Source organism: Phaseolus vulgaris, chromosome 11, assembly GCF_000499845.2.
Source record: "Phaseolus vulgaris cultivar G19833 chromosome 11, P. vulgaris v2.0, whole genome shotgun sequence".
Taxonomy (NCBI): domain Eukaryota; kingdom Viridiplantae; phylum Streptophyta; class Magnoliopsida; order Fabales; family Fabaceae; genus Phaseolus; species Phaseolus vulgaris.
The window spans coordinates 7177438-7192094 of record NC_023749.2 but is presented as its reverse complement, the minus strand read 5'-3'; the positions used below and the strand labels follow the sequence as shown (position 1 = coordinate 7192094).

The window sequence follows — 14657 nt, the reverse complement described above, 5'->3', positions numbered from 1 at the left end:
TAATAAACGTCCACATCACTTAGTGTCGCCTAGACCTACTCTAAATGTAATAAAATATTAACTTATCCCTATTCTCTGACTCAATATCATTTTGCAACTTATTTTTTGATTGCATCTACTTTGTGTCTCCATTTTGGACACTAACTTATTATTATTATTATTAATTTTTAACTTGCATTCACTTTGTGTCCCCATTCTATACTCGATATTATTCTGTCACTTAATTTTATTCATTGCATCTACTTTGTCCTCATTCTAGACACTAACTTATTATTATTATTTTAATAATTTTTAGTGTGAGTTAAAGGTTTCCATTGTGGACACAATATTTGACATTTATTTTTGTGTCCAACTTGAGTAGACTTCACCCATGATAGTGGCTTTTTTTTATAGCCCCCGCTTTTTGTTGGTAGCTAAAATGATTTTTTTTTTGTAATGGATAAAGGGCTATATTACTTAACATGTTTTACTTTCAACCAGTCATATATAAAGAACGTTAACAAATGTAAAGATTCTAAACTAGATATTTGGCATTGTAGGCTCGAACACCCCTGTGATAGAATTATTGAACAATTGTGCAAATATTTTCCTTATATCAAAATATCTTCTAAAATAGTTTGTGATGCTCGTCATTTTTCAAAACAACATAAGCTTCATTTTTATTTTAACAATTCTTTTACTGCTAATGCCTTTAGTCTTATACATGTTGATATATGGGGTCTCTTTTTGTTACTTCTGTACATGGTTGTAAATATTTCCTCATATAGTAGATGGCTTTACTAAACATACTTGGATTTATTTAATGAAATCTAAGGCTGAAACCATATCTCTTATATATAAGTTTGTTAATCGTAGCTTGTTATTTTGTTGTGGATAGAAAACATCAACATATATTAAATGTTACTTGTAGCTTGTTATTCACGTATGATTTTTCTAGATTATATTGGTCTTATGCAGTTGGTCATGCTATGCATATCATTAATTATCTACCTTCTCATACTCTAAGTGGTAAATTACTTTACGAAGTGTTATATGATGAACCCCCTACATATTTGAATCTTAAGGTTTGTGGATCTCTTTGTTATGCTTATACTCTTGGAAATAATAGAAGCAAACTTGATCCTCGAGCTAGAAAATGTGTCTTTCTTGGTTACAAGAATGTGATAAAGGGATACATTCTTTTTTATATCACCAATTGGGAAATTTTTTTCAATAGAAATGTTGTTTTCTATGAATATATTTTCTCTTACAGAGACAACGAGGAATCATCTAGTTATAATCTATTGAAAAATAGACTCCATTCAACAAAGTTTTGATTTTTTGCTAGAACTTGTCCGAAACAACAGTAATGATCAAAGGCAACTAAGAGATGATATTTTTAGGAGTAATAATGATTTACAAAGACCTAGAGAAGAGTCATATTGTAACGGTAATACAAAGGTTCTTCAAAGGGACGATAGAGATGATATTAGATGGTCTAATAGATAAATTTTACACTAAAAAGATACAAATGATATTAGACGATCTAACAAAGACGCTATTAGATGATCTAACAAAGATGATATTAGACGCTCTAAAAGAGTTAAAAGGATTCCGAGATTTCTGGAAGATTATCATTACAACATTAACAATTTAGTTAAATCTTAAGGTAATATTAAATATCCTATCTCATCGATTTTATCTTATGATTCATTATTTGATAAACAATTACAACTCATTATGGTTATATCCATGAATACTGAACCCCAAACATATGAGGAAGCATGCAAACATCCTAAATGGATTACTACAATGCAAAGAGAGATAGAAGCGCTTCAAGCCAATAACACCTAGAAACTAACAACGTTGTCATATAACAAGATTCTCGTTGGATCCAAGTGGGTGTATAAGATCAAATACAAATATGATGGAACCATTAAAAGGTATAAGGCTCATCTAGTAGCAAAGGGTTATTACTCAGGTTGAAGGTATAAACTATATCTAGATTCTTTTTCATATGTTGCAAAATTAACTATTGTGAGATTACTTTTAGCGCTAGCATGGCATTCTGCACCAGTTAGACATTGATAATTTATTTTTACATGGAGACCTTATAAAAGAAGTTTATATAGTTTCACCTCCTGGACTCAAACTATCTCAACCAAATCAGGTTTGTCTTTTAACAAAGTCTTTGTACGGTCTTAAGCAAGCCAACAAACAATTTTTGCCAAATTATCTTACTTCCTTATATCAACTGGTTTTATTCAGTCAAAGTCTGATCATTCTCTCTTTATAAAAAACACACATGTTGCTTTCATTGTTTTACTTATTTATGTATACAATATCATTCTTGTTGGAAATTCCTTAGCAACCATTGAAGAAATAAATTAAACTCTCAATAACACCTTCAAAATTAAGAACTAAGGAGAGCTTAAATATTTTCTCAAGTTTAAAGTTGCTAGATCCAAGAAGGGTATACATCTTTGTCAAAGAAAACAAGCGTTGGATATCTTAGCAGATTCGAGAATGATGGTTAGCAAGCCTTATCCATCTCCTTTATCCAAAAATATCAAACTTGTCTTCACCTCTGATGCTTCTTTCATAATGATGAATCTTACAGACGCCCTATAGAACAACTTTTGTATTTAAGCAACACGCGTCCTAGAGTTAGTTTTCTTGTTCATTTGCTAAGTCAGTTTGTTCAAAATTCTATTGTGTGTCATCATCAACCCGCTTAGAATGTCCTCTGATATATCAAATCCAAACTTGCACAAGGTTTTTTCTTCTCTTCAAATACAAAATTCAAAGGGTATAGCATTAAACGATCGACAAATGGATATTGCATCTTTTTAGGGACTTCTCTAATCTTGTGGAAATAAAATAAAATAAAACAATGTATTGTCTCTCGCTCTTTTACACAAGCGAAATATAGTGCCCTAGCCACCACAAAACGTGAGTTGTTGTGGCTAAGTTACCTCCTTAATTATCTTCATATCAGACCAAATGCTACTACAATTTTATATTATGACAATCAATTCGCCTCACCATATTACTCACAAATCTACTTTCCATTGACATTTAGATATTGATTGTCATGTGGTTCGTGAAAATATTCTAGAGAATCTTCTCCACCTTCTCCCCATATAAACTAACAATCATCTTGCAAATATTTTCACCAAAGTTCTTCACAATTCCTCGTTCCAGAATATTGTATCCAAGTTGGGAATAATGAGTATACACTATCTAGCTTGAGGGGAAGATGTTGAACTAGTTTTCTAGTATAGACGATCATCGTCTAGTGTTCCGATAACTATCTAATGCTTCGAACTAAGTTAGACATTGACCGTCTATGCTAAACAATGATCGTCTATATATATATATGACCAAATTGTTCACCTTTAGAATGTTTTAGAGAATACTCTTTTGTACCCTGTTTTCCTGAAATAAAGTATTAGTTTACAATTCAACATTTATAGGCGATATTTTCTTGATCTTTCTTGTTGGTTTTCTTTCATCCAGTATAAGAAACCATATTCAATACATCAAACTTTCAACAAATAATCTCTTTCTTAGTGTATTATGATTATTTTGATACATTATATTTACATTAGTTTCACAACAATCACTCTTACCATAAAATTACTTCATTTAGTAATTTTTTTCTTCAATAATTTTATATCTAACACAGTCAATATATATATATATATATATATATATATATATAAATCATATTGTTAACGTATAGAATCGGTAGGGTCTTCTTTTGCTCTTAGGTATTCTCCAACTTCTATTCTGACACCTTTCAAGTTCTTGGTATTTGTACATGTCTTCGATAGAAAATGAGAAATGAACCTACAAAAGGTTCTACAACGCTTAAGTAAGTGTTCAATATTTAGAGTAATAATTATTGAGAAATGAAAAATGTGCCTTTGACCAGATGATGACTACTTATTTATAAAAACCATTGAGAGCATCGATCATGCTGTACCTGAATTATCTCATCTTTTTAGATTAATTATCGATAATAATTTGATTAAATCTACTAATAAGGTTCTTGAATTTTATGATTAATTGCCCTTTTAGTCCTTATATTAAGGACTAAATATCAATTTCATCCCCCAGATATTAAAAAGTTTAATATCACCCCAGCTCTTTTTAAAAAATTCAATTTGGTTTCAACTTTTTTAAACAAGTTCAATGTAGTCTCAACTTTGTTTAAAAAGATTCAATGTGGTAATAACACATATAATTCAATGCACAGTGGCTGAATCATTAAGATGAATACGTTTTAACAAGAACAATCTAATCGCAAGAACCACATTTAATCGTTTTAAAACACTAAAAAAAATTATTAAATAGAAACCAATTTTAGAAACAAAAATAATTAGTTACTATATTGACTAAATTAGATACTATTTTAGATAATAAAAAAATTATTGGTATATAAAGTAGTTTCTATATTAATATATAGTTTATAATTGATATCTAAGATACCAATAATATTTTTAGTTTCTAAAATAGTATGTAATTTAGTTAATATAGTAACTAATTATTTTATGATTTTAAAATTAGTTTTTACTTAATAATTATTTTTTAGTAAAACTTTTTAAAAATCTTGTAACTGGTTGACCCTAATAAATCTAAAGTTTCTTATGATATCAGCCGAATGTATCTATACCAAGTAAGTCTCGGTTATACTTATACTTATCGATTGACATAAGAACACATTTGATCATATCTCAATCCCAAAAACATCATCAATTATCTGTTTCTTAACAAGTAAAATAATTTAATTTATTTAACTCTTTTTCTCTTTCAACGTAAATGTTTCATTAATAACAATTATAATTATGTGAGTTTGAGTCATTAGTAAATGTTTCATCAACAACAACTAGAATTATGCGAGGTTGAGTCATTAAGTTGACCGAGAATATCTCTAATAAAAACCATAAAATGAATATAAATTTAATTACAAAACTTAATTTTAGTTTAATTTTGTTCAAATTTTATATAAAATAAAATAAAATTATGTTTGATTTGATTTGGATGAATTTTAATAAAATTAAAAAAAAAACAGAAAAGTAATTAACACTCTTTTTAAGAAGTACAAAGAGGTTAAATTTCAATAAATATTAATATCCAGACAAAAATTAATTTATTTTTGAAATGATTAAAAACATATAATAAATAATATTTGTAATAAGTATAGTTAAGACTACAACTTTTAAAAAAATATATAATTTTACAAATAATAATATATCCTAACATTTTTAATGGTTGAATTAAAAAAAATGACTAACCAACAAATTTTCAACAATATACATCATTGAAGGTTGAAAACTAAGGTTCAACTTCTCATTAAAAGAGAAATTCACTTTAGTATTTGACTGTGTTTAAAACAAGAATGTCTTTGAAGAAAAACACATGAGAAAAAAACAGATAAAAATGTATATATATTATATTAAAAACATTAAATTAAACACCAATTTGGAAGGTTTATACAAAATAACGCTATTTTTTGTTCAAAATTGCAGTTAAATATATTTTCAATTCATTGAATTATTTCCTCTCAGCGAGAAATTTACAAATTTGCAATACAATAATTAAATTTTAAATTAAATAATTATGCAAAAATAATTAATTAGCAGGTCAAATATAAACAGTTGGATCTGTGTCTTGTTATCAACCTGTTCTGTAATAAAAAAGACAGAGCTTCTTTATTCTTGTACAATTCAATTTTCTCCTACATTTTTGTTAAGAGTCAAAGAACTTCAATCATTAGTCAAATTTTCTTCTTCGCAGGTATGTTTTCTCTAATGCATTCCTTAGTTTTTATAAAACTTATCACTGATTTTTCTTTAAAATAATTTGTTATTGTATGGATCTGGATGAATGTGTCTTTTTTTTCTGTGTCCTCCTCGATCTTCACGTATCGACTTCTAATAGAGTTCGATCGTCGGTTTTTTATTAGAGTGATAAGGTTATTCATTACTCAAATTTGTGTTCAGTATTTGGTGATTGAGGATATTAAATACCTACATTAGATTGATGTTGGTCTTTATAGAGATGTACTGGAACTTTGTGGTTATGTACCTATATTAGTACGAACAGTTCATTCCTACATTAATATGATATTTTGTACAATTTTCTGAAAAACCTGTTTACGAGATTCTTGCTCGAGATTACCGATTTGATATGCATTCGGATGTAGTTGTTGAAAGACCTCTTGAATAAATATCTTAGAACATATCGGCCGACTATAATGTTTTCGGCCGCGTGGAACATAATTAATGGAGAGAAAAAAAGAAAAAGGAAAATACAACTTTATTCTAGCAAAACAATTTTCTTAAAATGGAGTTCATAAGCCACCTATCGATTAACCTGCCAAAAAATGTAACAAGTGTAAAGTTAACATTAATTATTTTTTTTATATGAGATGAATTGAGAATTTTCATAAATGTTATTTTTTTCTTGTTTTTTCACATATTTTTAAGTAGCTAGAAAACATGTGGGGGAGAAGGGTGAGGAAAAAACATCTCTTTTTTTCTTCAATTTGGAAGATGAACATGATTTTAGCACACTAAAACTATTGCTTGATCATTTATTCCATCAAGGTAATTCAAGTAAAATTTAACTCACATTTTATTAAGTAAAATCTTGAATTTGAATTTTATGATTTAGATGAAAAAGGAAACCTTGTTAAAAGTGTTGTTAAACTAAATTTGTATGATAGAGATTAACTATTAGTAAAATTAATAAATATTTTACTCTATAAAACAATCTAAAAACATAATATTTAGTTTATTATTTATTTATGTGTTTTGTGAGCTATTGTTTAGTTTATGTATAGTATTTTTTATGAGAAATAAATAAATAAATATAAAGTATTTTAGGAATCATCCAACCCTATCACAAGGGAAGTTACCTCCATCTTGCATACATATGTTAACATTTTATAAAATCTATGCCTCTACACAATTACTATATTTTTTTATTGACTAATGATGCAAAGACACTTTTAATTTTAAACACCTAATGAGCATTATAAATTATTTATAAATTATTTGTATCTCTTCCTTTCTATCACATCATATTACCTACAAAATCTCTTTCTAAGCCTCATTTAAATTTTTTTTAAATTTTACCAATTTTAGTAATTAACCCATAAAATTACCCTTGATAAAATAAACCTCAAAATTCAGTTAAGTTTTTAATCCATTTCACTACGGAAGAACATCAATTTTTAAAACATTCCAATATTCTTTCGTTTTTGTGTCTCTCACTAGGTATTGAGTATTGAATAGAATTTGAGGGGTGTGTTGGAGATCTCACATCAACTAGAGATTAAGACATTTCATTGTATATAAGTGGGGACAAACCGCCGGTTTTATAGAGTTGAGTTAGACTTAAAGTCTACTTTGTAATATACATAAAAAAATCACTTTTGTATTTCAAAACTAATTACATGTTTATTATAGTTTGATTATAGAAATCTCATACTGTTATTTTTTGGCAAGTTTCTTATAAGTACTAAGAAAATCTTGGGCCACTATTTTCACTTTTGTCAGGGAGAAAATGGCACAGGGGAAGATAATTGCACAAGAAGTATCAAGAAGAATCGTGACATGGAACAGAATTGAGAAGAGGGACATCATAAGCACCATGCCAAATGAGATCATTGCAAATGTTTTATCACGGTTGACATTGAAAGAAGCTGCTAGGACTAGCGTGTTGTCAACTACATGGAGATATCAATGGACCTATTTCTCTGGGGACGTGGACTTTGATCATTCACTTAGGACTCTTCTCTTGCGTCATGAGAATGTTGGAGTTTTGACCAAGTGCAATGTTTTTGTTCGTGATTGGGAGAGGTTCATGAGCCGTTTGCAACACGTGCTGAAATCGCTGAAATGTCACTCCATGCAAGGACTCAGAATCTGCATGGATATGGGTAACCCTTGGAAGGTGGCTGAATGGGTGAAGTTTGCTGCTCAGAAGAATGTTGAAACGTTGGACCTGGATTTTTCATACAATTTCATGGAACCATTCTTTGAAATGAGTGAGAACATTCGTAATGTGTTATCAAGGAGTTTTGAGATGAGGGCACTGAAAGTCCTGCGTTTGGCTTCTGTTGATGTGAGTGGTGAGATCATTGAGAGTTTTCTAGCATCTTGTCCAGTGCTTGAAACATTATGTATCAGAGGATCAAAAAGCCTTGAGAGCTTGAAAGTTCAGGGTGAAGGACTGAGGTTGAAGCATTTGGAGTTGGTTGAATGTCATATTTTGTGTCTTGATATCTGTGCTGAAAATCTTATGACATTCACGTACACTGGAGATTATGGAAAGTTGAACTTTGAAGCTGTTCCAAGCCTGGTGGAAGCCTCCTTTGGAGGAAAATATTGTAATTACCTGCTATCGAACATGAACGATGTTGAACTTTATGGAGTACTTTCGCAGGTTCATGTTCTGAAATTGGAACTGTTTATACTTTATGGGGTCAGTGAGATTAAGTAGATTGCATTTTTTACTTTCTTTCTTTTGATGCTTTTTCTTCTAGTGAATATGTTTCATGACATGATCCACTTTCAGGAAATTCTTGAAGACCTGCCTGTGTTAGGTAATGTGAGGCAGCTGGAACTGCGAATTCGTCACAGGTGTGGAGGGCAGCTTGATCGTACTGTTTCATTACTAAGTTCTTTCCCTTCAATATCTGTGCTTAAGATTAAGGTAAAGAATGACAAAATCTCTCTCTCAATAAGTACCATTTACATTTTTCTCTTGCGTTTCTTAAGACCTTCTCCTAACATGTTCAAACAATTTTAATTGTCTACGGTTCCTGTACCAGACAAAGAAAACAATTTTGTTAGACCTTGGAACAAATACATCTTGTTTGTGTGCTATTGTCCCTGTCACAAAATTACAACTCACACAAGCACATTCTAAGGTTTTAATTAAGTGTGTTCGGGTTAATGATAGTTAAGAACTTATTCAATAAAAGCTTGTCATAAGTGCTTGATCGACAAGTTTATTTCGATCAGCTCTAACATGAAATTTAGAGAAACAAACTTACAAACGCAGCACTTTCACAACATCAACTAAACAATTCCAAATTTAAACCAAAGTGCGTATATTAACCAAACTTGCAAGATCTACAACAGGTTCATCCATCTTGTTGCTGTAGCATCTATTTGTATGCTTATCTCAGCATATTATATGTTGATCTCAATCACAGTTAGACATGTGTTTGTATCTGTGATTTGGCAGTTCATGAGGACCACTATCTGGGAAGTGGATGAGGAGTGGAAGGCCAATCTGAAGCACGAGTATGCAAACCTGAGGGAGCTGGAAGTGTCCGGGTACAGAAGAGACTCCTGTCAAATTGAGTTGCTGATCAGCATATTTAAAAAGGCACCTAATCTCAACAGGATTGTTGTGGATCCCTTGGCTTCAATGCATGTGCAAAGGTCAGCTGATGTTAAGGCCAGCATTAGAGAAAGGCAACGTGATATGACCATATGGTATGTTGATGCTCTCAAACCACATGTTTCTCCTTCAACTCAGTTGACTGTGCTCTAATTCCAAGAGCAGTTACCTATGGAATGGAGGCTTCTTTGGGGGTTTATGATGCTATGTCAGTTTAAAATTTTCAGCAGACCTTTTAGTTGCTGCTCTGGTCAAAACATTTTTGCATGAACAAAGAGTGATACTTTTCGTGTTTTTTACTCTTCAAATTTAATTTGATTGAATAATTTGACCCCATTCCATATTTGTTCTTCTATATTTTGAAATATCTGCAGAAACTGATATTTCCTTCTTTCTGAGTATGTTTGGAACTTAAATTTGTTTTGGTTGCGGTGCATCATATAGATATGTTACATGGTTGATAATTTCATTTTTATTGAAATCCCCTCCTCTGTGCTGCCAGAGTTGTACAAGATACTATTTTCTTTTGGAAAAGTTGAACTGTGAATGAAATCTAGTTTTCAACTGCCAACATGTATTTTTTAACTAAAGTGATGGTGATGAAAAATATCGGTTGACTCTGATACTCACGTGACTTTTATGGGAAAAATCTCCACTGGAAAAGAAACAAACAACAAAAGAAATGGTCATTACAAAGTAGCAGTGGTTCTACTCCATCTTCAAGCAAAAAAAGGATTATATTTTAAACATGCTACTATGAATTTTCTTCACGTTGGTGTTTTCTTTGAAACTAGTAACGTTCTACATTTTCTTGTCACCGTTTTATCGGAATTTCAAGCAAAAGGAAATGAATCAGAATTTCAAGACGTTTTACAGACATACAGCAGGTTAAAGAACCATGTAAAAACAAGAATTAACCATTTAAAATAGTTAAACTAAAATTGTAAAAATGATTTATTCTCCTTCACAATTGTTTTTGATTTGAAGTCCGAGAAAATTGAAAGATTGTTGTCCAATCCCCTTTCACCTAATTGGTAGAAATATAATTGTAGTTTCCAAGGAATATATGCACCGACATGTAGTACAAAACGATTCCGAAATCACTTGTTGGGAACAGACACCAATGTATTCCCAACAACATGGCTAACACAATTCGCTAAGTTCAAGGAAATAAAAATTGGAAAAGTATGAGCACAAAGCAGGCATACATCTAACCGATAATCACTTACTGTGATCAGAAATAGTGAATATAATATAATTAGGAGGTATTTATAAAAACTTTTCCCTTTCGTGAGGGAACAAGGGGGGTATATCTTTGACTGCATGGCCCAGGTATGAGTAAACTATAAATTATTATTCAATGAATAGTCCCAACATTTCACTGAGCCTTCTCCCTTGAATTTTAATTTAGTCAATCAAGGTAATAAAGGGTGGTGGTCCCAGTCTCCCACTTAAACCGTCTTATTAATGAGGAGAATCATTTGTAGTTCAAGTTGTATAACTAAACAAATAAAGGAAGAAGAAAACAGTATCTCAATGGAGCAAGTACAGCTGGAACTGTCGACAATGTGTAAAATGACATCATAGAACTGAGGGGACCTCTTTTTCTTTTGGCGGCTATCTAATATTATTGGCCTAATATGAGATGCAGTCTTCATCGTTCAACTTAGTGCATTGGTTACGGTCCACAACCCATGGAAACTTGGTTTCACACTCTAGAGTACCTTCTTCAAACACTATTCCACTCACAGGACATAAATTTTGACAGATATAGCAATACACCATACAAAGAATAAGCATTGAAGCATTAAAAAATAAAACTATTGCTTTATTGGTTTACATAGTTGGAACTTGGATAAGATAAGGATACCAGAACATATCTGTGTAAGCCTACTAAGTAATGTTGAAAGCAAATAAAAATTGTGGATCGTGAAAGTGAGAAACGCATCCAAATATGATGTCAAAAGTAGAAACTCGAATTCTCATCAACCAGAAGTTATCCCAGACAATTAACTTAGTAAATGAGATGAATCAACTAGGAAACACTCCTCAAAGCTAAGTCAGATTGTAGATACCAGCAAATCTTCTGCTGAGTCAATCTAGAAGCATCTCACCAGACCATCCCATAACAGCACAATTGTAAACAAACACCCCAACGTGCTCCTTCACACCAAGTACTTGCCAGTCTATGGTTCCACTCCTGACCCCCGTCCTAGGACACCATGAATTCAGTACAACAGCTTCACCTTCTGGACCCCTTTGTCCACCCACAACCAGAAGTTTCTCTCCACAAGCCTTGAAAGCCAGGCCCCATCCATTTGAAGAATCCGCCCGTACTGGAAGCCTTCCCAATTCGCTCCAGGTGTTATCTTCCTTGTCATATTTCTTTACCATGTTGGTAAGATGCTCAACTGCATACAACTCATTATCCACAACTGCCACAAGCGGAGGAGCCTGAGCAGCCCCATTAACATATGGATACATACCCTCTATTTTCCGCCAATTTCTTGTCTTAAGATCATACTCCTCCCCACAAGTCAATGAAACAGTAGGACTTGACATGCCACCAATCACATAGAATTTTCCATCCATGAAAAAACCAGAGCACAATCTACGTGGTGTGTGCATGTTCGGCAACAGTGCCCATATACCTGAAGAAGAGTCATACAACTCAGCCGATTCAAGAACATTTCCAAATTTATCACTTCCACCAGCAACAATAGCAATTGAACCAAGACTGCCAGATCCGAACAAGCACCGGGGTCGATTCATCTCCTGACACTTCACCCAACCACGGCAAATCAAGCTGTACTTCCAAATGGCAAAATCCATCAATTCCCGACCAAAAACCAACAATTCACTCCCCACAGCCAAGGACTCCTTGTCTGCATGATTAAAACACTCATCACAAGGTATTTTAGGTAATGTTATCCATCTATTTCTCTTGGGGTCAAATGCCTCCCACCCTCTTGGATCACAAACCAAATAAACCAAATGCTCTAGCTCCACAATCCCCAACTTCTTCCTCAACCCGGACAGATACCCACTCCTAATCAACAAGTTGTACCGTCTATTTATACATGCGAGTGAAGCATAATCAGATCTACTAACCCAAGCAAGACAATTTAGCGCAACATCATCAAAAAGACCAGGGAGAAGCGAATCATTTGGTCCAATTCTAGGAAAACCATCATTCACTCCCTCCCTTGTATCTAAATCCACAAAGCTATTATTCCCTTTCCCTTCATCCTCCTGCAAGGAACAAGCCAAACGTATTTTCTTTGTCATGTCAACAAACCTTCAGCGAACCCCAACAAAAATCTTCACAGTCCCTTCATAGCCAACCCACACCCACAAAGTACATCCCAACAAGTACATGCCACCAAACTCCATCTCTGTAGTCTTTCCATCAACTCTATGAACTTCAATTAAAATCTGTAACCACCTTATAATAAATAATCATCCCTTTACGGGTCTTAAACCCATTTGGTACATTAACTGGAAAACCATAACCTCATGTAAAAAGAGAGAAAACAGTAAATAGAGTTATGGCAACAAATATTTGAAATTCTCGCAATACCAGACAATCAGCAATTCTCGTTATCTGTTTTCCGGCTTCATAGACAGAATCATCTGCAAATTCACAATGAACAAATGAAAAATGGAACAAACTTGCATGCAGAGGCAAAACACCAACCCCCATAGAGAAAAATCAATTTTTGAGATAAAAGGTATGCTCTGATCCAATTCAAGCAGGAACCGCATTCGGATCCAAAACAAAAGAAGAAAGAAAAAAAAAAGGATGAATTCTAAAGTGGGAATGAAAGAGAAAACATAAAGGGGGTGTACCTGCAAGTGCGGAGAAGGACCGGATCTCGAGTACGCCGCATGATTCGACGGAATTCATGCCCGTCAAAACATGTTTTGCCGGAAACCGGCGACAGGAAGAAAGGGTGAAAGCGGTGTTTTTAGATAACTTACAAGTTGGGACACGAACAGAGAGTGCTACTAACACTAACCATATAATATGGGACCCTGTTACCAATCAAATCTCCTCAATTGCTGTTTTCTTTGCTGCATTTACCCATAAATCATTATTACATTTTTTTCATATTTGTTCTTTTTGGTCAATTTTAATATGACATATAATTTATATTTTTTAGATATTTATAAAAAAAGTGAAAACGAAAATAAGTTGGACCCGAATTACTATATAGCAATAATAACTTTTCCTATATTTCAGTGTATGTTGTATTTTCTCTCTTCTGTTGGGTTGGGGTCAGTTTATAGTCTCACTGAAATGCATTTTTCTTATTAAATTAGTTATTGTACAGCGTACCAGTTTTGAGAATCAAAATAATGGATTTATTAATAAACACTGAAAGATATTTCGAGATATCAATTCAATTTTGGAATTACCAAACATTTATTTAAACCTAAAATAAATAACTAGTTTGAAGCACAATTTGTAGTGGATTTGTGTGTGAGTAGTAAAAGAGTTCTTTTATGATAATAACTATTTATTTCTTTAGGAAAATATATAATTGAATATTTTGTATAAATTTATATAAAATGGATTTGTGAGGAAAATTTATTGAGATTTGTGAGTAATGTCATGGTTGTAAACAATTTTTTTTAAATGTTAAAATTATAAATTTACAAATTTACTTTTGTCTTAAATAAAATGAAGTGTGTTCAACTGTGCGAAAAAACAAGGACAACAAGATAAATGCATTGTAATATAAGTATATATCATCTTATCTTTACATCTATTCAAATTAGTTTATCAAATGAAACTTGTATTTCTCTAAACATCTAGACAAATGGAACCAAAATTAGTGTAAATAAAAATAATAATGTTAGGGAGAATATGTGTATTCAGGTTTTTTTTTTTAATTTTAATATTTTCAAATATCTAAATGATAATGTAACGGTTGGACATGAATGAACCATATCATCCGGTATGAGGCCGCCTAACCGTATAAAATTGATGTGCAAGGTAAAATAAGAAGATACGCGACAAATCAAGTAATGTCATTTTAGCAAATATATACATTAAAATAAATATAATTCATAAATGAGATAGCATATTACAAACATTATAAATAAACATGATTATACAATAATAAGATACATTTTTTTATCAATAAATTACTCACTCTAATACATAACACGATCATCACATAACCTCTTAGAGAATTACTTCCAAATACTAAGAAACAATGCAAAAAGAAGATTATAAAAAAAAAATTATA

General features: G+C 31.9%; 2 protein-coding genes across 3 annotated transcripts; one reads left to right on the top strand and one right to left on the bottom strand.

The window, feature by feature from the left end:
• The first annotated feature begins 7554 nt into the window (after positions 1-7554).
• LOC137809006 (putative F-box protein At1g57690) lies at positions 7555-9894 on the top strand. The gene is made up of 3 exons (XM_068610165.1): positions 7555-8475; positions 8569-8706; positions 9244-9894. The coding sequence occupies exons 1-3, from the start codon at positions 7555-7557 to the stop codon at positions 9553-9555; spliced, it is 1371 nt and encodes a 456-aa protein (XP_068466266.1). The 3' UTR covers positions 9556-9894.
• Positions 9895-11186: 1292 nt separating this feature from the next.
• On the bottom strand, positions 11187-13661 carry LOC137808821 (F-box/kelch-repeat protein At5g60570-like). Of its 2 annotated transcripts, none has more exons than XM_068610118.1 (3): positions 13252-13661; positions 12983-13035; positions 11187-12900 (listed from the first exon to the last, which is right to left on the bottom strand). In XM_068610118.1, the coding sequence occupies exon 3, from the start codon at positions 12688-12690 to the stop codon at positions 11497-11499; it is 1194 nt and encodes a 397-aa protein (XP_068466219.1). In that variant the 5' UTR covers positions 12691-12900; positions 12983-13035; positions 13252-13661; the 3' UTR covers positions 11187-11496. The 2 variants fall into 2 exon arrangements, with proteins under 2 accessions (XP_068466219.1, XP_068466222.1); XM_068610121.1 differs by having other exon boundaries at positions 11187-12837; positions 13252-13461.
• Positions 13662-14657: the final 996 nt, after the last annotated feature.

Coding starts and splice junctions, on each gene's coding strand:
- LOC137809006 (XM_068610165.1), top strand. CDS start 7,555: ATGGCACAGGGGAAGATAATTGCACAAGAAGTATCAAGAAGAATCGTG. Junction 8,476..8,568: donor AACTGTTTATACTTTATGGG/GTCAGTGAGATT, acceptor ATCCACTTTCAG/GAAATTCTTGAAGACCTGCC. Junction 8,707..9,243: donor TATCTGTGCTTAAGATTAAG/GTAAAGAATGAC, acceptor GTGATTTGGCAG/TTCATGAGGACCACTATCTG.
- LOC137808821 (XM_068610118.1), bottom strand. CDS start 12,690: ATGACAAAGAAAATACGTTTGGCTTGTTCCTTGCAGGAGGATGAAGGG.